Below are 27072 nucleotides of genomic sequence, written 5' to 3'. Positions count from 1 at the left end.
AGAATTAAATTGTAATATGATTTACAATAAGATATTTTATTTTCCGATCCAAATAGATACAATTGCAGGCATATTAATCTGTGTATACATTTTTGTCCTTTACGATCTGCAATGAGTTCATCCTTAAAGGTTGTAGCATTACTTTGTGCAACATGCACTGTCACTGCAAGCAAAGAAATACATGAAAGGTGCTTCTTTTTTGTTAAGGCCCATACATTTTGCAAGTAAAATGTGCCGTAAACTTGCTCGTCAAATCCATTACTTATAATAACAATGAAGGCATTTATTCACTAGAACCACACAAGAAAGTGATTTGGGAATACATGATTCCGGTGTTTGGTTGACATATGAACATTATATTAATGGAAAAAATAGATTCAAGAATTTATGGATATGGCATTTACTTTCTCATTTTAAGAGGTAAAGAAGTTACCTTCCCATGATATTGAAAAATTATGGATATTATTACCCTTAATTTTAAAATATCTCATTGGTTGATTTTCATCATTTTTTGTACTTCTGTCATTTTTTTTCCACAATTCATTTAATTTATTATTATTTTATATTTATTGTTCTTTTTTAATAATACTTATATTTCATGTTAATAGGTGGACTTGAAATCTTAGAGAGGAAGAATTATTTCTCTATTTTCTATTATTTAATGACATCAATACACCCTATTTATACACAAGAATACAAAAGTTTCAATAGGAAACCAAATCTGATTCTAATTAGGGGATGTAAACTCCTAAATAGTCTATACACAAGTCAACACATAGACAACCATATGAGACACAACACTCCCCTTCAAGTTGGTGCATAGATACTGCACATGCCCAACTTGCAAACCAAATTATGGAACTGTTTGCTATTAAGCCCTTTAGTAAGAACATCTGCAATCTGATTATCGGAAGTCACATGAGTAAGAGCTTCAAAACACCTTGGATGATTTTCTCTTTTATAAAATGTCTATCAATCTTTATGTGCTTTGTCCGATCATGCTGAACTGGATTTTGAGCAATGCTAATGGCAACCTTGTTATCACAAAACAAGGTCGAATCTTCTCCTTTCGACATTCGCAATTCTTCCATTATCTTCCTTAACTATAACAGTTCACAGACCCCTTGAGCCATAGCTCTATATTCCGCTTCTGCACTCGAACGGGCCACTACAGTCTGCTTTTTACTTCTCCAAGTAACTAAGTTTCCTCCAATAAAGGTACAATGACCAGAAGCTGACTTCCTATCATCTGGATCCAGTCCAATTAGCATCAGAAAAGGCTTCAATTTTTAGGTGACGATGCTTAGAGAAAAGTAGACCTCTTCCAGGCATAGACTTTAAATATCTTAAAATACGAAAGACAGCTTCAAGATGAGAACTACGTGGATCATGCAAATATTGACTAACTAGACTTACAACATATGCTATATCAGGCCTAGTACGTGAGAGATAAATCAATCTGCCTACCAATCTCTGATATTGACCCAAGTCAACCGGTTCTCCCTTTCCTTCTTGCAATTTGTGATTAACTTCAATGGGAGAATCAGCTGGTTTACAACCCAACGTGCCAGTTTCTTTTAGGATATCCAAGATATGTTTCCTTTGAGAGAGAAAGATCCATTTATCCGATCTAGCAACTTCTATACCCAGAAAATATCTCAGACCCCCTAAGTCCTTAATCTTAAACTCTTGAGCCAACAACTTCTTTAAGCATACAATCTCCTCTTCATCATCTCCAATCACGACCATATCATCAACATAGACAATTAGTAAAGTGATCTTACCATTATAGTGTCTGATAAACAAGGTATGATCAACATTGCTTTGAGAATAACTGAAGGATCATGGCCTTACTGAAACTATCAAACCATGCTTTAGGTGATTGTTTCAGCCCATACAATGCTTTCTTCAATCTACAAATCTACAAATCTTACCTTACTGAAACTATCGAACCATGGTTTCTCATGCTTTAGGCCCCAGTCCAGGGTGGCTGCACAGAACAATAGGACTCTAATAGTGTTCCTCTTCGCAACTGGAGCAAATGTCTCCTGATAGTCCACTCCACAGGTCTGAGTAAATCCCTTTGCCACTATTTTGGCTTTGTACCTTTCAACTGTGCCATCTGCCCTGTGCTTTACTGTGAATACCCATTTGCATCTCACTGGTTTTTTCCCTAATGAAGGGGAAACAAGTTCTCAAGTTCTTTTCTTTGCTAAAGCTTTCATCTCTTCCACCATTGCTGGTCTCCATTTTGGATCTTGATATGCTTCTTGCCAATTTTGTGGAATAGAAACAGAAGAAACAAACAACTCAAAGGCTCTATAGGAAGGTGATAAAGAGTCATAAGAAACAAATTAGAATATAGGATGTTTGGTACAAGTTCTAACCCCTTTTCTAAGGGCAATGGGAAGATCAACATCATCAACTACAGGGTCAGGGTAAAAAAAATACTAACAGAAGGAATTGAATCAGAATTAGAGCTGGGAGTTATAGAGGACTCACACATGGATTTTCAGGAGCTGATTGCAGAGATGACGATTGACCAGGTGTATCATGCGTGATTGCATTAACCTTCTCTCTTGGACTATACCTTTTTAAATATGGCCTATCAAGTCTACCCTCTTTAGGTTCTCGCTTATCACCAGTGTTTATATTTACAAATTGTTCAGGAATAGACACGGATATAGGAGCTAAAGGAGACTCATCTTCTAACCTAATCTCCCCCTGAAGAGGAGTTTAGGAGAAATAAGGCTCAGATTCTCTTAAGGTCACATCCATACTCACAAAAAACACTTTTGGAGGAACAATGTATGAGGTACTACCCTGAAAGACAACTATAGGACTTTTGAAATTGAGTGTTCTAAGAGGCATCCTATTAATAAGATAAGTTGCAGAGAGCACTTTATCTCCCCAATAAGACTTAGGAACATTCATGGTGAGTAAAAGTGATCTAGCTACCTCAAGTAAATGCCTGTTTTTTCTTTCAGACATCCCATTTTGAGCACTAGTATTTACACAGGTAGTTTGATGTATGATTCCATTAGAGTCTAAGTAAGCTTGAAACATGCTATTCACATACTCAGTTCCATTATCAGTTCTCAAAATTTTAACCTTTGCATCAAATTGTCTACTAATCATGTTATGAAAAGACTTAAATTAAGAAAACACTTCAACTTTTGCCTTTAGCAAATAAACCCAAGTTAATCTAGTACAACAATCAATAAAGGTAACAAAACATTTATAACGGGATAATGAAACAATAGAAGTAGGACCCCATACATCAGAATGAATAGTCATTAAAGGAAATGAACTTTTATTATTATAGAAAATATAAGAACTTCTTGTATGTTTAGCAAGTCCGCAAACATCACAAACTAAAGATTCTAACTGACAATGCTCAAAAAGACTAGGATATAACATCCTTAGGACTAGAAAAGAGGGATGCCCTAATCGCCTATGCCACATAATTATTTCTTGACTAGGATTATTATGATTTTCTAATAGGGCTTGGGTTAATAGGGAGCTGAAGAACTGCAACTCTTTTCCAGGAGATATAAGCCATCATGCAATCTACCAAAAGCCAATCGTCTTCCGTGTTCTCAGATCTTGCAAAACACAATGAGTAGGAAAAGATTCAATGTTGCAATTTAGGGATTTTGTAATAGCACTAACAGATAAAAGATTTACTAGAAAATTGGGGCAATAGGTGCAAAAGAACCATCTGCAATGCGAACAGTTTCTTTGCCAAAACAAGATGAATAGGTTATGAATTTATTAGAAGAGCCTATCATATGTTTATTTGCTCCTTAATCTATAAACCATGAATCGACATCAATAGAAGTAGCAAGAAGGGTCGTACCTGATTGCACAAAATTAGAAGTAGCAGCAGAGGTGGATGAAGACTCGAACTTTGACAAAAGACGATTTAGTGATTATACCTCCACAGTAGAGAAACTCCCAACAGACGATGCTTCAAGAACTGCTAGTACTTCAGCTTGGTGTGCAATAGGTCTAGAGGAACCCATCCTTTTACCACCATGACCCCTAGTTGGTTGTCCATGCAATTTTCAACACGATTATTTAGTATCTTTTGGAGAAATCTGGGTATTTGTGCAGGTTGAGAAATATGAACTCTGGATTTCTCAGCAAAAGTAGTAGTAAGCATGACACTCTGCGGCTTTCTTCCTGTTGAGCATGGGAATATGTCTGTTGCAATGAAGGCATAGGGTCTTTTCCCAAGATTTGAATCCTTTTCAGATCATATTCAGTATTCAAACCTGCAAGAAAATCATATATGCGTCCCTTCTCAACTTTCCTCTGATATCCTACAACATCAGCTTCACATTTGGGATCATAATCTTCATAGTAATCAAGTTTCTGCCACAAACTATTCAATTCAGCATAATACTGATTAATGGTCATCTCACCTTGCTTTGTTCCTTGAACTTTGTTTCGAATTTCATAAACTTGTGCATCATTCCCATGTTGAGAATAAGTTTGGGAAACAGGCTTCCAAATTTTTTTTGCAATATCCTACATCAAATACCCACTAGAAATCTGAGGTTGCATGGAATTAATAAGCCAAGACATGACAAGAGAATTTTCAAAATCCCATTTATCAAAGGTTGAATTGTTTATTGTAGGTTGGGTTTTAGTTCCAATAAGGTACCCCTGTAGTCCTCTAGCTTTAATAAACAAGAGAAAAGACCTTGACCAAGCAAGGAAATTAGTACCATCAAGCTTTACAGGACTGATCTGCAAAGAGGGATTATCATTAGAAAAACTAGATTTAATCTCAGCGTGTTCAGCAATTTCGATAGTTTTTTTCAAATCACCCATAGTTAAAAATCAATGAAACAGGTGCAAATAGGCAGGAACAGTTCCGTTTTTGTGTGAATTAAAAGAGACAGCCAATGAAACCTCAACCAAAATTGGTTTTAACACTTGGAATAGGGTCGCCGGAGGAAAGACAGACGACCGGAAGGAATTGCGCCGAAAAAGGTCGCCGGAAAAGTGGGTCACACACCGGTGCGTGGAAGAAACGAGGAAGTTCTTAAGGCGCGTGAGTTCACGCGCTTTGCCAGGAAGTCGCAGGTTTCTGGCAGAAGACTGATCAGCGGCTGGGCTACCTTCTTAGCTGGGTGGTATCACTCCACTCTCAATCCTATACGGTTTACCGAAAAGGAACCAAATTGACCCTAATAGTTCTGATCTGATTCTGGGCTAGCTCTGATACCAACTTGAAATCTTAGAGAAAAAGAATTATTTCTCTATTTTCCATTATTTAATGACATCAATACACCCTATTTATACACAAGAATACAAGTTTTAATAGGAAACCAAATTTGATTCTAATTAGGAGACGTAAACTCCTAAATAGTTTATACACAAGTCAACGCACAGACAACCATACAAGAGACAACAGGTGGTTTATAAGAGCTTTATTAAATTAATATATATATATATATATATATATATATATATATATATATGGTATAAATCTAAATGAAAAGTAAATAAAAGATATAAGTAGAGGATATTGTTGTAATCTATTACATTTTTTCATATATTAGCTAAACACAAATGTTACATGTTGAAAGAAATTTAATAATCAAACATGAAATTCAACATTACTAGAATTGCTTTTCTGGAAATATGTTTTCCTTTGAAAGTAAATTTAGATGGGAATATTGAATTCTCCAAACACCTCGTAAAAAGCCTCTTATAGAAGGATCTAAAAATAAAGGAACGCAGAAAGTAATGAATCTGAAACTCACGATTTTGAAACTGACACGTGCAGCTAGTTGTTGGTATTCATCTTGTCGAAGCTTACTGATCAAACAAATGCTTTGGCTTTAGTGGAAACTTTGTGTAACATTCTTGCAAGGGAATGACCTGGAACTATTAAGAGGCCAGATCCTCTATTTGGCCTAGAATAGTGTTAAGGGCATTGTTTATTTTGTCTTGAAAATATGAATATTAATGACTACTTGTGGAAAAGGAATTGGCTATATCCTGATACATATTATAATATTTTCTTAATTTTGTGATGCTACAGTTTTTCTCCTTAATTTTTCTTTGAATTTTTGTAAACATGCAATGACCTAGGTTTTTAGACTATGTAATCCTTCTGGAAAGGTTATTTTTATGTCAATTACTAATTTGTTGTCATTTGCAGATACCAATATGATATTAATGCTCCAGGGGCAACTTCACAGCTACGCTTGGTCTCAGCCAGGGATTTAAACCTAAATGTTACTGTATCTAATACTAATATGATCATTCAAGCTTATGCAAGCTGGGATAATCTTAGTCATGTCCACGAATATTACAAAAAAAGAGTAAACTAATGCTTCTGTCTCTCTGTCTCTCTCTATCTCACACACATGCACGCACACATGCGCACCCGCCCATCCATCCTGAGTGGTATGTGCTTTTGCAATTGTATATTCGTCGATATGTCTATATCAGCTGATAGTCTCTTTGATCATATAGGAAGCATTTCCTCCTACTTATGTTGGAAGACCTATAATTGACATCCATCAGAGGAGAAATTATTATATAACCCCACAAAACAAGCTTGGTCAGGACATTTTTATTCGGGCAACTGAAATTGGTGGTCTCTCAGATATAATAAAAATGCCATCTGGGGATGTGCAACCTCTGAAAGTTCCTGTTTCAAAAAATATGTTGGAGTCTCACTTAAATGGAGAGCTTTGTGCAAAAGTCAGGACAATGGTGACAGTTGTCATAGTGGATGCACAGGTATGAATTTCTTTTTTATAGTTTTCCTCTCCTATCTTTTTAAGCTCTTTTTATATTTTCCTTTCAGAAACAAAGTGCCCATAAGCTGTTCAGAAATGTAGTTAGGTTCTCTCTTAAAGTAGTCCTCAAATATCTGTTGCTTCATTATGTGAAATGCCGGTAGATTTTGGATTAGTTTGCTCTGAGCTTCTCTTCTTTTTTGTGCATTTGAATATTTCTATATTTGCTAACACACATGTTCTGGATTCCTCCCAATGCAGATGATTATATAGCTCTGCGCTCTCTTACCCCTTACATTTTTGAGACTGTTTTTGCTTGGATACTGTGTTTTCTGAGAATAGTTTGATTATTTCAGTCACCTGTTTATATACGTGATGCAGCTACCGAGAGGCAGGGGGTTGGCTTCAAATCTCTACACTGTAGCAATCCGTCTTGCATCGAATCAAGGTCTGGGTGGTGAATCTCTGTTTCATCAACAAAGTGCTCGCACAAGTGGAAGTCTCTCAAACTCTTCTTCTGAGCTTGAATTGGTCCACTGGAATGAAATCTTTTTCTTTAAAACCGATTGCCATGTAAGTAAGAAAAATTTGTTTTTATTAATAATAGTTTGTTAACTCTCTTTGTACTGTTACCCAAAAAAAAAAACTCTTTTTATACTGTTGGGATTTGAGGAGTTGCTTCAAGAAATATTACTGTGCCTGCAAATCTTTTTATCATCATATTAACATATGGATAATTGATCTCAGCAAGGATTGGCGGAGACCAATTGGATGTTTCCATAAGACCTTGTATGGCAACAGCACTGCCTAGAGCCGCTTGTATCTTTAAATTTTGAGTCATCTCCATTGCTTTCATTTAATCACATAAAACAATTTTGTATAGTTATAAGCTATGGAAGTTCATAGGCAGATTTAGCATTGGGCTTCTTGATCCCTCTTTGTCATCACAAGTACATTAATTTTCTCTTGCCTTTTGTTTTGGTTTTTCTGCAGAATTACGTTAATATTTCCATTTACTCCACTGCCATTAATTGACAGTGATGCTAAAAAGCAGAGTTGGCCTTATATGTTTTAAGTTTGTTGCTTTTGTACCATGCACGTCTCTAGAAATCTTGTTCTCAACGATCAATGATCGATGTTAAGTCGGATGCAAACACTTTAATTTAACCTCATGTCTTTTTTTTTACTCAATGAATGACTCATAGACCATGTGCATTTATTGATGGTAAATTGTTCATTGTTGGTTTTGTGTTGATCTTTGTAATGACTATACATGAGATGCCGCTGTGTAATTAATACTCTTTTTTGCTTGCAAAAGAAAATCTTGGAGGTTTGCTGTATTTACATGTGAATTTGACATAGTGCGCGTCTATCCTCTTTTGCAAGGACAGAACTTTTTTATCTCAAAATTCGATATGAGCTTTGATTTAGTGTCCTTGAAATTTCAGAAGATGCATTCTTTTCTTTTATTTCTCATTTTATATTTCCATTATCTCTTTTGGATGCTAATTTATTGCCTTCATGTTTTTATGTTCTGTTGTTTCTAACTGTAAATTTTTTCAGGATAATTACTTGTTGGAACTTATTGTGACTGACATGGGAAAAGGTATTTTTTGTATCTCATTGTTCATTGCTTGGCATATTCGTAAAATTCTTGGGCAGCAAACACACTGGTCTTGGTTTATTGAGGGAAAAAATTGTCTGTTTATTCTCCCTCCCATTACATACTTTTGGTAGGACTAGATCTGGATTACTAGATTAGTTGGTAACTTTTCTTGCATAGGCAACTTTGTTTCTTTTCTAGATCTGGATTAATGGATTACTGGGTGACTTTTTTTTAGAGGTTTATGAGAAAACTAGAAGATGTATAGTAAATGAAATTTGTAGAAGATATATATCTTTTGCAAACATTCATTGGACTTTTTGATTTTTGACTTCACGTTGGTTCCTCAGGTGATCCTGTTGGATTTTTTTCTGCACCATTGAATGAGATAGCGAGAACTATCCAAGATGACCATAATCAGTATGATTATCTGAATTACTTGAGCTGGATAGACTTGTCCTCTGCGCAACATATGGTGATGTCATCTTTCTACATCAATATTATGATGTTGGAGACTTTTCAACTTATATATTCTGTGAAATACCTATTGTAGCAACCTCTTGCAAACATTTATAGTCTTGGTTATTTGCATGCAGACTGTGAATGAAGGGGATAAACACGACAAATCATCTGGAAGAATAAGGTGTGCTGTTCTCTTGTCGCCAGGATCTGAAGTTGAGGAGAGAAATGAATTTTTCATTGGTGGCAGAAAATCTGGATTTATTCAGATCAGTCCTAGCATGCAAGGGCCTTGGACTACTGTCAGACTAAACTATGCTTCCCGTGCTGCATGTTGGAGATTAGGCAATAATGTTGTTGCCAGTGAAGTGAGTGTAAAGGACGGCAACAGATATGTCAACATAAGGTCTCTGGTTTCGGTACATAATAATACAGATTTTGTTCTTGATTTGCACCTTGTACCCAAAGCTTCTGATAGTTCAATGGAACTTGGAGGTTCACAAAATGACAGTAAAGTTCAGACGGATGAATTCTTTGAAACAGAAACCTACACGCCTACTCTTGGTTGGGTTAGTTCTTCAGTTCACTCAGGAGTTGGAGGCCACCACGAGGTAAGTTATCAATGCAATAATCTTTGTCATATCAGAGAAAATTTGAGTTAATTATCTATGTACACAATCTTATTTGTAATAGTTGTCAATTATTCAGGCTATTTTTGGAGTTGAAATACCATCAGGCTGGGAATGGATTGATGGTTGGCATCTGGATACATCGTCTGTTAAGAACCCTGAGGGTTGGGTTTATTCTCCAGATATTGAGAGCCTAAAGTGGCCTGAACCATTTGATTCTCGAAAGTTTGTGAATCATGCAAGGCAAAGGAGATGGATCAGAAATAGGAGAAAAATTTCAAGTGAAGCAAAGCATGAGATACCTGTTGGATCATTGAAACCTGGAGATACTGTACCTCTTCCCTTATCAGGCTTGACACAACCTGGAAAGTATGTCTTGCAGTTAAAACCTTCAAGTCTTAAGACTTCTGATGAATATTCCTGGAGTTCTGTGGTGAATAAGCCTGATCAAACTAAGCAAAATGGCGAGTTGAGAGGTTCTGAAATATGTGTATCAACTCTTTCAGAGTCTGAAGAACTTTTGTATTGCACCCAAGTAAGTGGTACCTCTTCAAATGGCTCTCGCAGATTGTGGTTTTGTATAAGCATACAAGCCACAGAGATTGCAAAAGACATTCGTTCTGATCCTATTCAAGATTGGACTCTTGTGGTCAAGTCCCCATTATCTATCAGCAATTTTCTTCACCTTGCAGCTGAATACTCTGTTCTTGAAATGCAAGGAAGTGGTCATTTTGTTGCATGTTCTAGGGGAATATTTTCTCCCGGAAAAACAGTGAAGATTCACACTGCCGATATAGGGAAACCTTTGTTCTTTTCTCTGCTTCCACAGAGAGGGTGGCTGCCAATACAGGTAAGGTTTTAGAAGCTAATCCAGTCTTGTTGATTTATGGATATAACACTTTATGTTGGTATAGCAGTCACTTTTGATCTTTTCTAAATTCTCCTTTTCCATTTGGCAGGAAGCTGTTCTTATATCGCATCCTAGTGGAGCTCCATCAAAATCAATAAGCTTAAGAAGTTCAGTTTCTGGAAGGTTCTGATGCATGCAATATGCCACTTTCGTTTTCAAATTTTTTTAAAAATAGATATAAGAACATATCTTTGTAGTCTAATATTCTGCTAAATCATCAAATTTGCAGGATTATTCAACTTATTCTGGAACAAAATTATGACAAGGAACAACCATTGCTAGCAAAGGTCGTTAGAGTTTATGCCCCTTATTGGTTTTCAGTTGCCAGATGCCCTCCACTTACATGTAGGCTTGTAGACCTGTCAGGGAAAAAACATACACGGAAGATAGCTTTTCCATTTGAATCCAAAAAGAGCAATGAAGTAATTTTGGAGGAAATAACTGAAGAGGAAATATATGAAGGTTATACAATTGCTTCGGCTTTGAACTTTAATCTCTTAGGTCTGTCAGTGTCAATTGCTCAAACTGGCCAGGAACAGCACTTTGGGCCTGTTACAGATCTTTCTCGCCTTGGTGACATGGTAGGCATCAGGAAAATTTACTTATCAAATTGTCATTTTTCACATGAAAAGGATATTCTTGGTAAAGCTATCTTTTGATTGTCAGGATGGATCACTGGATCTTTACGCTTACAATGCCAGTGGTAACTGTATGAGGTTATTTGTTTCCACAAAACAATGTCCTTACCAATCTGTCCCAACCAAGGTAGTGACGGAATTTAGAGACTTCAAAAAGTATTCCAAGTTGTGAGGTGTTTGACTAAAATATTGTTTTATTAGGTGATATCTGTGCGGCCATTTATGACCTTCACAAACAGACTTGGTAAAGATATATTTATCAAGTTAAACAGTCAAGATGAGCCAAAGGTTCTCCATGCATTTGATTCAAGAATTTCCTTTGTGCATCACAAAACTGAGGGGATAGATAAACTCCAGGTCAGTTGACTGAATGCATCAGCAATATTTTCAACCATGCTTATTTGGTCACTCTTCATTTTTTACTTACCTCTTTAATGATAAAATTTAGGTCCCTTTAATTTTATATTGTCCAACATATTTGAGGATCTGAATGGTTCTGTTAAGAGTCTGGGGCCTAGGAGTAATTAATCAAATTCATTAACAAAGTATTTAATAATTTGGGAGTTGGCTTACCTTTGACACAAAATGGCCTAAGTCTTTTTGGTTTGTCCTTCCTCATTATATGCCATTCTCAACTTATGTTTACCCAATGTGGGATTATCCACATACTTCAACACTCTCCCATCAAGTGGCAATTAGGCCACTTGACAAGCATACAGCACGGGTCCATCAGGGTATGACCCACACGGGAACTTCCCGTATACAGGTTCAGGTCCTAGGCCATGTTAAGAATTTGGGCCCTAAGAATAATTAATCAAATTCATTAACAAAGTATTTAATAATTTGGGTTTTAATGAATTGAGCTTACCTTTAAGACATAATGGCTTAAGCCATTTTGGTTGGTTCATCTTTCTTATTATATGTCGTTTACTCAATTCATGTTTATCCAATTTGGGATTACCTACATACTTCAACAGGTTCTTTTCCTTTCTATGTTTTTTTCGAGATGTCAGGTGCACATAATTTCACTTTTTTTTATAAAAGTCAAACTCACATTCTTGAGTTGCACATCTGGTTATGGATTCTAATGTCCCACAAATAAAAAAACATGAGTCACATGTCTTTACCTTCTAATATAATATCATAGAGCATATTGCTTAAGATTTTAATGAAGCATATCTCATAAATCTTGTTGATTGCTTGATATCTTGTGACACTTACCCATCAAGAGGTTTCAACTTGCATTATTTTTTCCAAATACAACTGAAATTTGTACCCTGAATAATGATATGATTTGAAAATTTAAAATGCTACATTAAGGCTTGCTCCTCCTGAACAATAATATTGTTTGAAACTTTAAGATGCTAGATTGCGGCATTGTTCCTTTGGACCATATTTATTTATTGTAGGAAGAAAAAAATTGAACAGGAGAGTCTTATCCTTTTAGAACCTGGGTTCTTCTGTGTAGAGATATGAGAAACAGGTTAAAGGACAAAAAGAAAGATAATAAAAAGATTCAAGAGATTTTGCTTGAATGCTAGTACTACCTCTATTCAACCAATTGAGGGAAATCTATATTATGGACTATCCAGTGTTGTTGAAGGCCAAGGCACTAAAGCCGAAAGGGTCCTGGAGGCCAAGGCACAAACTGCAGACCTAGGCATGTGCCTGGTGGATACAAGGTGCATGTTGACTGGGAAAGAAAAAAGGGAAGAAAATATACTTCCTAGTTGAATTGTAATAGGTGCTAATCACATGATGTCCAACAATATAGAGTTCAACATGTACTAACTAGACAAATATAAAATGAACTTATATACCTTTAAATTACTGTAAAGCACATACCATTTCTGTCCTATTTCAGCAACTACCTTTTAGGCATTAAAAAAGGAACACACTGTTTGAAACTCTGAAAATAAGAATTTTTGATCTATATTGAAAGGAACAAAAAAATTATTACTTAATAAAAATCCACCAAAAGATGCCATTTATAAGTACGCAAGTGTAATTTGAAATTAAATCAAAGTACAAAATGGAGCTTGCTATAAGAGATTGGAGAGAGAATTATACGTTTGATATACTCTTTCTTTGTCTATGTTATTTATTTATTTTTTTAGTAATAGTTGATAAGATAGTTCTAAAGTTTCCTTTTTCATTTTTAGTATTAGGATTCTGTCAATAATATTTAATTTCAAAATGCTTGAATCGTAACCAGAAAATGAGTCAAAACAATAGGAAAAAATTATGGGGGAAAAATACAGGCACCCCTTAGCCCACGTGTCACATGCTGCCCTAAAGTCTTCCAAGAGCGTGGAAAGATTGGACCAGAAGTGATCAAAAGTTAAAAATCTCATGACACAAGTCTTCCTAGGTGTGCCTTACTGGGTTGTGCCTTCCCTGGGTTAGGGTAGGCAGAGAGGCTGTGCCTAGGCATGCTTTTAACAACAATGGGATTGTCAAATTATATGTTCTAGAAACCATATGATGATTATTCTCCATCTACAAGTCCAGGGTTAATTTTGAAGATTGAGAATAGACTTAGATACTCTATAGTTACTTAGCATTTTAGTGAAAGTGTTTGAGGATTTGGAATTCTTGATGATTTGTATTGATGTATAAGGCCCTTTAAATAGGGAGAATACAAACAGAATATGGAAAGGAATTACAGAGATTAATTACTGGAAATTAATTGTAATCTGTTCCTAAATCAGAGGAATGATCTGTGGAGATATCATCGGCTAAGACTCCCCCGCAGTTTGAGCTGGCGGAGGACAGACGCTCAAGCTGGATCGAAATGACTGGAACAACTGTCGAGATAGGCCTTTGGTGAAGATGTCAGCATATTGAAAAGCAGATGGGACATGTGAGACCCGAATGTGGCCTATTCGAACTTTCTCCCGTACAAAGTGTATGTCGATCTCAATGTGTTTTGTGCGTTGATGCTGGACAGGATTGTCAGACATATACACTGCGGAAACATTGTCACAGTATACGACAGAGGCCTGCTGAAGTGAGAGGTGTAATTCCAGAAGTAAATTGCGAAGCCAGGTGGTCTCTGCAACAGCATTGGCTACTCCTCTATATTCTGCCTCTGCACTAGACCGTGAGATAGTAGGCTGCCGTTTTGAAGACCATGAAATCAAATTATCACCAAGGAAAACACAGTAGCCACTAGTTGATCTTCTGGAGTCTGGGCATCCACCCCAATCTGCGTCTGAGTATGCTACCAAGGTATGTGTATTTGTCTTGCCAATTCTTATACCGTAGTCAACTGTGCCTTGTAAATATCGGATTATTCTTTTGAGAAAGGCATAGTGTGGATCCCGCGGTTCATGCATGAAGAGGCATATTTGTTGAACAGCATATGATATATCTGGGCGTGTGAATGTGAGATACTGTAATGCGCCAGCAAGACTGCGGTATAATGTTGGATCATGGAAGAGAGGTCCATCAGAAGCACTCAGTTTTGATGATAGATCGACTGGGGTGGCACACGGTTTGCAAGAGGACATTGAAGCTCTGGAGATGATATCCTTTGTGTATTGAGACTGATCCAAAAATAACCCACCAGATGTCCGTGTCACTTTGATTCCCAGGAAATGATGCACCCGGCCCAAATCTGTCATTGCAAACTCTCGTGAGAGCATGCGGATAATATTCTGCAATAACTCATTAGAAGAGGCAGTGAGCACTATATCATCAACATACAGAAGTAAATAAGCAAGCTGATTTCCCTTTGAGAAAATGAATAGGGAATTGTCACACACACTGCTGCGAAACCCATGAGACAGCAGATGGGCTGCAAATCTGGTGTACCATGCCCGTGGAGCCTGTTTGAGCCCATAAAGGGATTTTTTCAATCTGCACACAAAATGAGGGTATCTTCTATCTGTGAAACCCGGGGGTTGATGCATAAAAACAGTTTCATTTAAATGCCCATGTAAAAACGCGTTTTTGACATCCAACTGGTGTATTGGCCAAGAACGGGAAACTGCAATGGATAACACAGTCCGTATAGTAGCGGGTTTCACTACGGGACTAAAAGTATCGTCACAGTCAATGCCCACCGTTTGAGATTTGCCATTTACCACCAAACGTGCTTTGTACCTTTGAAGTGACCCATCTGATTTAAATTTGTGTCGAAAAAGCCACATACACCGAATGACTGGTCGGTCAGGAGGGCGAGGCACGAGTTCCCATGTATCATTTTCCTGCAAAGCACGAAACTCAGCCTGCATAGCACTTAACCAATGAGGGTCAGAAAAAGCTTTTGCATAAGAGGTGGGTATTGGTGAAATTGAGGTGGTCATAAGGGCATGGCGAGCTTTGGAGCGGGTGGTCATTTGATGAGTATTCTGTGCAGGTTTTGATACAGCGGTGGTCTGAGTGTTGGGATTTTGTGAGACTGGGTTAAGGGGCTGTTGTTTATGGCGGCGGGTGTATATTATGGGGTGAGAGATTGGGCGTTTTTGGGTTTGGGTGGTGTTTGGTGTTGGGTGAGGTTGTATAAACTGAAATCCTGGTGGTGGTTGTTCATCAAGAAATGTGTATGTTTTGGGTGGAGTTGGAATGGTGTATGGGAAAGTTTGTTCATCAAAGGTTACATGTCGTGATATGAGGATCTTCCCGGTTGTAGGGTCAAAGCATCGGTATCCCCTAAAATCTGGAGGGTATCCAAGGAAGATGCATCTAACGGATCTTGGGTGTAATTTGTGGGGTTGGGTTGCGGAGGTATTGGGATAACAAGCACACCCGAACACACGTAAGTGATCGTATGTCGGGTGGCGGAGATATAAGGCAAAAGTGGGTGTGAAATAATTGAGACGTTTGGTTGGAAGGATGTTATGGAGATAGGCAGCAGTGTGAAGTGCTTCGACCCAAAACATAGGTGGTAATTGAGCATGGATGAGGAGTGAGCGGATGATGTCGTTGAGACGACGAATCATGCGTTCAGCCCGACCATTTTGGGAAGATGTTTGGGGGCATGAAAAACGGAATAACAGACCATGTTGTTGGGCAAAAATTTTAAAGTTATGGTTGTCAAATTCTCCCCCCAAGTCACATTGAAAAGTTTTGATATTGCGGTTGAATTGGGTGGCTATGAGTTTATGGAATTTAGTAAAGGTGGTGAAAGTTTCAGATTTGAACTTGAGAGGGTATACCCACACATAATTGGAAAAATTATCAATTAGCACCATGTAGTATTTATATCCAGATTTGGTTGGAATAGGGGAGGTCCACAAGTCACAGTGTATTATATCAAATGGTGGAAAAGTAAAGGAATTTGACTCATAAAAAGGTAATCGTTTGCTATTAGATAAATGACAAGAATTGCAAAAAAATAAATGCTTGTTCTTATTACAAGGAAGACCAAACTGTTTGGTTAAAACATCTAAAACTTGTGTGCCAGGGTGACCGAGGCGATCGTGCCAAGGTAAATTGGGAGATGTGATTGAACAAGCTTGTGGTGGTAGGGTTGGTGGAGTGACAGGATAGAGATCTCCGGTACTATTGTGGCGGGAAAGGAGCTGTCCTGTTTTGAGGTCCTTCAAAGAGAAACCAAAAGGGTCAAATTCAACAGAAATATTGTTATCACGTGTAAAACGGCGGACAGATAATAAATTTTTAATGATCTGTGGGCTGTAAAGTATGTTTGGGAGGATGTATGTACGGTTAAGGATGGGAAGGTAACCTGTTCCTGAGCCCTCAATTGGTAAATAGTGTCCGTTGCCGACTAAAAGTTTAGTGTTAACAGGAAAAGAGTCAGGGTTGCGAATCATACCTCGGTTGTCGGTGACATGACGTTCTGCCCCTGTATCCATGATCAGATTTGGATCTGTGTAGTTGAGTTGCATCGTGTTATAAGCTTGGCTGAGATCGGAAGGACTTAAAGCATCATATCCAGTATGCGGTGGAGGGGGATATGGTGGTGCTGGGCCGTATGGCTGCTGTTCTGAATAAGCGGCATAATGGGCATTGGGTGTGTTTTGAATATGATTTGGTGGCCATGGAGTTTGTGTTGGGTAGGGACAAGGTGGAGTGTTCCACCAAGCCCATTTTGGGTAGGTTTGATTGGCGGACTGATGGGTTATAGCCCAAGGAGTCCCCGGAGAGTTTCCCCTGTAGCCGCGTCCTCTGCCTCTGCCACGTCTGCCTCGACCACGGCCTCTATAATTGGAGTGGTAAGAACTGTTGTGAGGCTGATTGTTTTCAGGTTGTTGAGTTGTGGCCGGCTGGGTTTGGTTTGTCTGCGTGGTTGGAGCGACAAGGACAGAGGTGGTTTGTTGTCGTGCAGCCTGGCGAATGACCTCATCATTCAACATGGTTCGTGCAAGGTCCCAGTCTGCGTTTTGTGAGTTAATAAGAGAAGCTATGGCGTCGAATTCTTGAGGAAGGCCACGAACCAGTTGTAAGACCAATCGGGATTCTGTAACTGGTTGGTCAACATCGTTCAGTTGGTCGGCGATGTCTTTCAATTTCTTGCAGTAATCATCAACGGAACTGCAGGCTGCAAGGGTGAGATTAACGAATTTTGTTTCAAGAGCTGCCGCTTTTGCTTTCTTGTTGCTAAGGAAGATTTTCTCAAGTTTCAGCCATGTTTTTCTAGCCGTAGCTTCAGTGTCAAGGATGCGGGTGAGCAGTTCATCAGACACGGTACTGTAAATCCATTGAGACACCAAGGCATCTATTTCTTTCCAAGCACTGTATGATGGATCTGTAGAGGCTGGGGGTGGCGTGTCATCAATGTGATCAAGAACACGGTATGCAATAGAATGAAACTTGAATAATTTCACCCATGATGTGTATGTAACTGTGCTACCATCTAGGGTTCTTATTTTTGATTGGATGTTAGTCACAGAGTAGGCAGGGTGAATGGAGGTGGGTGTTTGTGTCATGGCTATCGGCGGCAGCAGCTAAAAAATATGAGAGAGAAAGGAGAGGGAGGGATAATTTTCAGAACCGAAGCTCTGATACCATGAAAGTGTTTGAGGATTTGGAATTCTTGATGATTTGTATTGATGTATAAGGCCCTTTAAATAGGGAGAATACAAACAGAATATGGAAAGGAATTACAGAGATTAATTACTGGAAATTAATTGTAATCTGTTCCTAAATCAGAGGAATGATCTGTGGAGATATCATCGGCTAAGATTTAGGTGGAGATTCTTACTTTGTTTTTTTGTTATAAGCTTGATGTTCCAACAATCTGTTAGTGGAGTTGTTGAAAGGATGCCATTCTTGCAAGTTAAAAAAGTTAAATATTGGTTAGATTGATCAAAGAAATTTATGACTCGGGCATTAGATCATTATTTTGTACTAAACCTATATAAACTTACAAATATATAAGAGCCAGAAGAATGAATGAGTTAGAGCAATAGATGTAAAGTAAGCTATCCTGTGGTTCAAATTCCAGAACCTGTGTGTATTTGAAAGAGTTCTCTTTTCTATAATTTCTTAAACAGTTAATTTAGTTGTCTCATGAAGTTTGAGTGGTTTGTTTACTTAAGATCAATGTCAGAAAGAAACAAATGAAAAAAAAAAAAAATGCGAGCCTATATTGTACAGGGTAAAAATTAGGTAGTAGCCGCAAAGATGATGGACAGTGAGAGTTTATCTTCCCAACAGAGTGTAAAAGTTTCCAACCAAGTGCAGTGAAATTAATTTTTTGATTAATTGTGGTGCTGCAAGCACTGCACTCAACTTTCTTTATTTTTTTGGAAAACATTTTTAGGTTCGTTTAGAAGATACAGAATGGTCATACCCTGTGCAAGTTTCAAAAGAGGATACCTTATTTCTAGTTTTGAAGAGATCAAATGGCACTCAAAAAATTTTGAGGGCAGAAGTACGAGGCTTTGAAGAAGGATCACGCTTTATAGTTGTGTTCCGGCTTGGGTCAACTGATGGTCCAATCAGGTAGTTATTGCAGATCTATAAATACAAGTACATACTTCGCCCTGACACAATGTGACTAACCTGTCTACCTTTTATAAACAGGATTGAGAACAGAACAATTAGAAAGAGGATAAGCATTCGCCAGTCAGGATTTGGCGATGATTCATGGATTTTATTGGAACCTCTATCAACAACAAACTTTTCTTGGGAAGATCCATATGGCCAGAAATTCATTGATTGCAAGATTGATGGTAATGGTAAAATTGGTGTTTGCAGATTTGATTTGGAAAGGACTGGGATGTCTTTTGCTGAGGACAGTGAAACAGGATTACAGTTCCATGTCACAGAAATGGGAGATATCAAGTTTGCTCGGTTTACAGATAACAAGGGTCCAACTTCAAATGGAGACAGTACATCTCTCACACCTGCTGTGTATTGGGGAAATTCTAACAGGCAGAGTGAGATGCAGAATGCCTCCTCACCTGTAGAGCTTATAGTCGAGTTGGGAGTAGTTGGGATTTCTGTTGTAGATCATAGACCAAAAGAGCTCTCTTACTTGTACTTGGAAAGAGTTTTTGTATCATATTCAACTGGCTATGATGGTGGGAGAACGAGCAGGTATTGCTTCCTATAATAAGATAGCTTTTTGAATTCGTTCAACATGAGGTGCTATACTTATATAAAACCCTTTTCATAAATGAAACTGTCTATGAAATGTAGGGGAAAGATATGCAAATATCTCTGCATTGCTTTCAACTTCCTGAAACTATGTGCCATATCTTCATCATTGCAAAATTTATCCACTAAACGGCATATTCCATTCCTTAATGGACCTTTTAGATATATTTCATCCTTAATGCTGTTGAATCATATCAAGTTTACTAATGTTGTGCCAGGTTGAAGCTCATATTGGGTTATCTGCAGCTTGACAATCAACTTCCACTAACCTTGATGCCCGTGCTGTTGGCACCTGAGCAGACCAGTGATATGCATCATCCAGTTTTTAAGATGACTATTACAAAACGCAATGAGAACACTGATGGCATCCAAGTATATCCATATGTATACATACGGGTATTGCCTCACCAGAACATCTCTTGAAGTGTAAATTATATTGTGCTTAGAAGAGCACAACACATCTGTGATCTTATGAAAATATGAAATTGTAGGTTACTGAAAAGTTATGGAGGCTTAATATCCATGAACCTATTATCTGGGCGTTTGTAGATTTCTACAACAATATCCAGCTTGACCGTGTCCCCCAAAGTTCTAGTGTCACACAAGTTGATCCAGAGATCCGTGTAGAGTAAGATTCTCATTTTCTAATGCATAACTGTGACTGCACTTATGAAGAAAATTGATTCTGTAGTATTCTTTGAAAAATTTAATGTCATCTGGGAGTTTCGCTCTTGCCTTACTGCGATTTCAACTTTTGATAATCTTGATTGCTATTGTATCTTGTTAAATGATGGTTGTTCAATGCTTGCATAAAATCTAGACATGCACCATTTATGTTTCCTTTACACTAGGGTTCTGAAATGATTCTTTGCTTTCCAAATTAGGTTAAAAATGTGAATAGTACTTCACACGGTTTTCCTCACATCTAGCTGATTCATTCAATGTCTTCCTCTCTCCATCTCTCATGCATGCAGGTTGTCAGATGTGTATATAATTCCCCAGGAAAACTAGTTAAATGTATTGGCTATTTCATGCACACTGCATTTTCTCATGTGAGGAACATTCACATAGTTGTTACTGGAGTTGGACTACTGACTTCTTACTCTTTCTTATTGTCTTTTCGTTTGCACCATGATTTCTATTCTCTTATAGTTTATATTACCTGACATTCATTCCTCCATTTGCAGTTATCATTTCACCTTGTTTTAATTGAATTGATGAGTACCCAACTTGCTCAAGTCCTTATCGATGATAATGTCTCCTTTGAGATCTGAATATCACTATGGAAAAATTAGATAGTTTCTGGAGAAAATGTTGTATTCATGTTTCCTTCATTAGAGTCCTGCTACGAAGGGCTTATTTGTTTGGGATTTAGATATGTTTTTTTCTTTCCCCTAAGAAAAGAATTCATTCTCCTTCTGGAATTCAAAGTCTGCATACGCTAAGATACTTGAGTTTTTAATGTACAGATATCTGTTCTTGTCTTTTCAGGCTAATAGATGTTTCAGAAGTAAGGCTGAAGGTATCCCTAGAGACAGCACCAACTCAGAGACCACATGGGGTTCTAGGTGTGTGGAGTCCCATTCTGTCTGCTGTTGGAAATGCATTCAAAATCCAGGTTAGCTCAATTGCTTAAAAGTAAAGTAATTGGACAGGAAACCTAGATCTGGATCTCCTTAAAAAAATATGGATCCTGCCTATGTCTGGTTCCCCTTTCTTCATCCTGTCACTATTCCCTTACCATTCCTCTGACCCTGTTAATAAAATTTGGAAGGCTAAGTTGTTGCTCAAAGTAAGAGCTTTTGTTTGGTCTACAACGTTTTCAAGGTGAATACTAATTGGTTTTCTGCAAGCATAGTGAATCTCTTTTGTCCCATTTTACATTGTGAAGGGGCTTGGCCATTGGATTATCCTTTTTGGTCTTTTTCAGTAGAGCTTGGCATTTCTGTATGCTTTAGAGGCTTTTGCTGCTTTGAAATGTTTGCTTTGTGCATGTTTCATTGTGTGTTTGAGTAATTGGTGTCTGTATTTTCAATAGCAATGTAGTCTTTTTTTTCTCTTTGCTTCTTTCTTTATGGGATTGAGCTTTGAGGAGCAGGGGCAGGCTTAGGCATTCTCCAGTGTTATTTTCAATGTAACTGGAGCTTGTTACATTTTAGATCTGTGTTGCTTTATTTTCTCCACAAATATATCAAATATTGCAACTCAAAGTTTTCTTATTTCGATGATTGCAATACTTGGAGTATTGGTGTAACATTGCATCTCAAATTTAGGTGCATTTGAGGAGGGTAATGCATCAAGACAGATTCATGCGACAAAGTTCCATTATTCCTGCCATTGGAAATCGCATTTGGAGAGATCTGATCCATAATCCTTTACATCTAATATTTTCTGTTGATGTACTTGGTATGACAAGTTCTACGTTGGCTTCTCTTAGTAAAGGATTTGCTGAACTTTCAACTGATGGACAGTTTTTGCAACTACGATCTAAGCAGGTAATATTGTTAATTTCCTGATGCAGATATGTTATTTATCTGATCTAGTTTGTAAGCAAAAAGTTGACATGGTAACAGGTGCGATCAAGGAGAATCACTGGGGTAGGTGATGGAATTATTCAAGGAACAGAAGCTCTGGCCCAAGGTGTCGCCTTTGGGGTGTCTGGAGTCGTGAAAAAACCAGTTGAGAGTGCCAGAGAAAATGGTATATTTGGATTTGCTCATGGCGTTGCACGTGCATGCTTAGGATTTATAGTACAACCAGTCAGTGGGGCATTGGATTTTGTCTCACTGACAGTTGATGGAATAGGTGCTAGTTGTTCTAAATGCTTAGAGGTTATCAGTAACAAGACCACCTCCCAGAGAATTAGAAATCCTCGGGCTATTCGTGTTGATTGTATTCTCAGGGAGTACAGTGAGAAAGATGCAGTTGGACAGGTACGTTTTCTGCTGCTTATGCGTTATCGCTTGCTTTAGAACACTGAAACATATTTTGAAAAATTAATACATCTCAGACATGTAATTGATGTTGAAATTGCTAGGAGTTGGATGTTTATCCTTGTCTCATATTTGGCAAGTCTTGACTGAATAGCATTGTCTCAACTGAAATATTCGGAAGCATCGTCTTCTCTTTATCCTGATAGTACGATTGAGACATAGAATTGTAACTTGTTCTCCTATTTGTTATGGTGTTAGAGGCTGGAAGAGTGAGTAGAATTCTTTCCCCTACAAAGAACCTGAAGTCCAAGATAAAGTCATTCAGCATTGTCAAAACTTGATATTTTAGGTTTTAGATTTTCCTGCCTTTTTCATACAATTTTAGTAATCCTTAAATGAATTAGCGTAGTTAGTTTCAGCTGGAATATCCAATTGGTCCTTTCTAGTCTTAACTTAATAATCCTAAGAAAATAAAAAAACTAACATGTGATTGAGAGATTCTGTAACTTTTATGGTGAAGAATAAATTTGGATAGGGTATTCAGTTCTCTTTCAATTGTTGGCTGCAATTCTGGGATGAAGTTATTGGAACACAATCAGAACTTAAAATTGCATGCCTAAGGATAGTCTTAATCCTATCATTTTTCACAACGAAATTTTGAATGTAATTCTTGATATAATTATTAATCTTCTCCTTTTGGTTTTCAGATGATACTTTATCTTGCAGAAGCAAGTCGACGTTTGGGCTGTACTGAAATATTTAAGGAGCCCTCCAAATTTGCTTTGTCTGATTATTTTGAAGAATATTTTTTTGTGCCTTACCAAAGAATTGTTTTAGTGACCAACAAACGAGTCATGCTGCTGCAGGTTAATAGAAACGACACATCCTTAGATATCTCAAACAATTTTCTAAATCGATTGCTTTCAAGTTTTTCTTAATGTTTATCTTTCTTTCTATTCATCATGCTTGTCTAAAAAGTTTCCTTATCCTCTGTTTAAATCTAGTGCCTGGCTCCAGACAAGATGGACAAAAAACCTTCCAAGATCATGTGGGATGTGCCATGGGAAGACCTCATGGCCCTGGAACTGGCAAAAGCAGGCTGCCGCCAACCGTCTCACTTACTTCTCCATCTGAAGAACTTTAATAGAGCAGAAAGTTTTGTTCGAGTCATAAAATGCAATGTTGAGGAAGAATCAGAGGGAAGTGAACCGCAAGCTGTTAGGATATGTTCTGTAGTACGTAGGATGTGGAAAGCATACCAATTTGACATGAAAAGCTTGAGTCTAAATCCAAAGGTTATTACTGAATATAAATTTTTTTTACTTTTACGCTTCTTTTGATATAAATGAATTGAAAATGTGGAATTCATTGACAAGGAATTCTAGATAGAATTCATATGTAAATCGTTTGTCTACTTGGCTAGTCAAACATGGGCTAGTTCATAGATCTTAAATTTTCATGTTTAGAATAAATTCAAAATTGAAAATTCTTTTGCTTTTATTTTCTAAAATAACCTTAGCATAAATAATAATAGATGGCTAAGAGGATCGATAGTTTTATCAAAACTCTTGATTATTTAAGTTTGTGAAATTCTTTTGGAAATTCTCTCTTTTTTAGTAGAATTTGATTTAGTTATTTTCAAATCCATAGAATTTAAATTTTCAATTTTTTCTTTTTAATACCAAACACAGAATTTAGATTTATAAATGAATTCCATAAAATTTTGTGGAAGCCATTTATTCCAAACAAGGGGTTAGACAAAAACTACTTTTGATTTTTCTTGGATTGTGTTTTTGATTGGTTTCTCCATATCTACTTGCTTAGGTTCCTTCGAGTCAGAGACATTTCTATTTTTCTTGGAGTGAAGCTGACGGTGGAGAACTGCCTACCCCAAGTAAAGCAATTGTCAAATCAGGAGAGCTTTCTTCATCAAGTTCTGCATCCGATGTAGGGAGATTTGTAAAACACAGTATAACCTTTTTGAAGATTTGGAGCAGTGAACGAAAATCTAAAGGTCGATGCAAATTGTGTAGGAAGCAGGTGCTTTCCAATGAATCAAGCTATGCTCAGAGTTTTTGCTTTGATTACTTTGCTAAACTGAGTCCCACATATCATTGCATGCTAATGCAACTCATGAATTCGGTTTTCAGGTTCTTGATGATGTTAAGATATGTACCATTTGGAGACCCATATGTCCGAACGGGTATGCTACTGTTTAGTTTATGTTCTTGTGAATCCTATTATCTCCATATATCATATGCACAGTCTACAATATATTATGTTTTACACCATGAGAGGCTGTTTATGTGCTCAATATGCTTTTGATACCGAAATACATTATTACATCTTTTTTCCAGGTATATCTCTATTGGAGATATAGCTCATGTTGGCAGCCATCCACCAAATGTTGCCGCCGTTTATTATAACGCGGACAGATCATTTGCCCTTCCTGTGGGTTATGACTTGGTGAGAAACCCTTCAATCAGTTTATGAAAATAATTTGCTACCGAGGAGCTGTTATTCAATGTGATTACAACGACGTTAGCCATTGAGCATAACACTAGGGATTTATGCAGGTATGGAGAAATTGTCCGGATGACTACAAAACTCCAGTGTCAATTTGGCATCCAAGAGCTCCTGAGGGATTTGTGTCTCCTGGATGTGTTGCCGTGGCAAGTTTTGAGGAGCCAGAACCCAATTTGGTACGATGCGTAGCAGAACGGCTAGTGGAGCAAACAGAATTTGAAGAGCAAAAGGTATGGTCAGCACCAGATGCATATCCATGGGCTTGTCATATTTATCAAGTGAAAAGCGATGCTCTTCACTTTGTTGCTCTAAGGCAAATAAAGGAAGAATCCGATTGGAAGCCCGTGAGGATTGTTGATGATCCTCACAGTAAAGTGGAGATCTTGGAAGCACAGGAAGAATAAGAGTAACTTACAAGTGAAATATAGATTTTCCAAAATAGTTGGGCTTTTAATTTCCTGGATGTATACAAAACAGATTACAATCATGTACAGGGTTTTATCATGTACAGGGTTTTCTTCAAACGATTATTTTTGACCAAGTAATAATATTTCTTTTCTTAAAAAGGAATATAATCAATTTCATTAAGAAACGTTAGCTAAAACAGCATGAACAAAGGATGGAATTAGAAGGGTCAAGATCCACTTCTTAAGATCCGATACAGAATAGGCATTAGTTATTAGAAGGTGAGCAACTCTATTCTCTGATCGGTTGATGAAACGTTCAGGACTCAGTTTTTTAAATAAGAGCTTACAATCTAAAATTATGCTACCAAAATAGGATTATAGACACTTTGTACGTACGATTTAGCGCTTGTACCAAAAGCAAAGAGTCACCTTGAAAAGCATTCCGTTTTATCCAGCTGATAGCTTCTCTAAACGACGCAGCCTTATCTACACAAGGATCTTGTGCCCTGGAGAGTATTTTTAATCAAATGAACTGTTTTTAGCATATTGTTTTCTTTAAGTGAGACTGTGACTATGAATTTACATCTCTCTTGCTTTTTCGTGATAAAAATTAAGCATATAATATTCTTCTTTTCGTTTTTTCTTTTTTTTATTTTTCTTTTTCTCGAATGAGACGTTTGAACTTGGCTGATTATGATTTATTGATGCTAGGGAAGGTTAAAAAAATTATCAAAACTACAGAGGGCCAATTAATAAAAAAAAAAAAATCATCAATTTATGTAGAATTGAGCTAGGGATAGGGAGTACGCTGCCCGTTCCTCCCTCTACTGCTACGCTATGTGAATGGATGATAGCCCAAAAAAGTAATTTATTCCTCCTCTTTAATTAATATTTAATTTCCAAAATATATAAAAACCTTAGTTGAAAATTAGGAGAGAAATACATAAAAGATACAATAATAGGGGGAGAGAGAAGGAGATATTAATATTTTTCATAAAATTATTTTGTTAGTTTCATTTAGAAATTTCAACAATTTGTATTTAATTTCATAAAGTTGCATTTACAATGGCTACTGTGAATATGATAAACTTCATCTTGATCGATGCACACATTTGGAGCTTTTTTTTGAAGTTAAAATTAGAAAATTTTATTATGAAATCAAGAAATCAAGTAGAACAGGAGGTGGTACAGAATTCCAAACCCCCAAGCTTGCTTCGAAATGTGTTCCAACTGCTAACGTATGTGCAGCCAAATTCGCAGACCTATAGACAAAATTACATTTTGCGACTGATATCTCAGACAAAAGAGATTTGCAGTTCTGAATTATCAAGCCAAAAGCAGACGAGTCATTCATAGTAATATTGTTGATGGCATTTGCAACTGACTGAGAATCAATTTCCAATAAAATATAATTCCATCCGTGATCCTTGATCCAGCTCAAAGCTTCTCTCGTGGCTATGGCCTCAACCACCTTAGCATTGAAAAAACCCGAAAATCTCCACGCTTTGCCAGTAATAAACTCAAAGGCTGAATTCCTAACTACTGTGCCAATACCTACATAACCAGAAGCCACTCCAGTTGAAGCATCCGTGTTTACTTTTATCCAGTTAACAGGGGTGGACTCCATGTACG

The 27072-nt window shown here is 37.3% G+C and overlaps 2 protein-coding genes across 4 annotated transcripts in view; one reads left to right on the top strand and one right to left on the bottom strand.

Moving 5' to 3' along the window:
* The window catches only part of LOC105636609 (pleckstrin homology (PH) domain-containing protein), a 66862-nt gene extending 41263 nt beyond the window's left edge, over positions 1-25599 (top strand). For 2 of the 3 annotated variants that reach the window (XM_089716173.1, XM_089716174.1), the window contains 24 exons: positions 6179-6341; positions 6496-6765; positions 7146-7337; positions 8328-8370; positions 8718-8842; positions 8964-9437; positions 9535-10305; positions 10415-10488; positions 10595-10946; positions 11032-11130; positions 11205-11360; positions 18736-18917; positions 18999-19514; positions 19793-19970; positions 20066-20202; positions 21066-21192; positions 21848-22069; positions 22148-22507; positions 23215-23373; positions 23512-23802; positions 24332-24547; positions 24658-24710; positions 24865-24973; positions 25084-25599. In XM_089716173.1, coding sequence (XP_089572299.1) covers positions 6179-6341; positions 6496-6765; positions 7146-7337; positions 8328-8370; positions 8718-8842; positions 8964-9437; positions 9535-10305; positions 10415-10488; positions 10595-10946; positions 11032-11130; positions 11205-11360; positions 18736-18917; positions 18999-19514; positions 19793-19970; positions 20066-20202; positions 21066-21192; positions 21848-22069; positions 22148-22507; positions 23215-23373; positions 23512-23802; positions 24332-24547; positions 24658-24710; positions 24865-24973; positions 25084-25437 — 5623 coding nt within the window. In that variant the 3' untranslated portion in view covers positions 25438-25599. Of the gene's footprint in view, positions 1-6178; positions 6342-6495; positions 6766-7145; positions 7338-8327; positions 8371-8717; positions 8843-8963; positions 9438-9534; positions 10306-10414; positions 10489-10594; positions 10947-11031; positions 11131-11204; positions 11361-18735; positions 18918-18998; positions 19515-19792; positions 19971-20065; positions 20203-21065; positions 21193-21847; positions 22070-22147; positions 22508-23214; positions 23374-23511; positions 23803-24331; positions 24548-24657; positions 24711-24864; positions 24974-25083 lie in introns of those variants that run through there. The other variant, XM_089716175.1, reaches the window with a different exon arrangement.
* Positions 25600-26590: 991 nt separating this feature from the next.
* Positions 26591-27067, bottom strand: LOC149492551 (uncharacterized). The gene has a single exon (XM_089716468.1). The coding sequence runs from the start codon at positions 27065-27067 to the stop codon at positions 26591-26593; it is 477 nt and encodes a 158-aa protein (XP_089572594.1).
* Between the last annotated feature and the right edge of the window lie 5 nt (positions 27068-27072).

Source organism: Jatropha curcas, chromosome 11 (assembly GCF_041381405.1).
Source record: "Jatropha curcas cultivar XTBG-Jc1 chromosome 11, XTBG_Jcur_1.0, whole genome shotgun sequence".
Classification (NCBI taxonomy): Eukaryota; Viridiplantae; Streptophyta; class Magnoliopsida; order Malpighiales; family Euphorbiaceae; genus Jatropha; species Jatropha curcas.
Note: the sequence above shows the minus strand (reverse complement) of the source record. Positions and strands in the feature narration are given on the sequence as shown.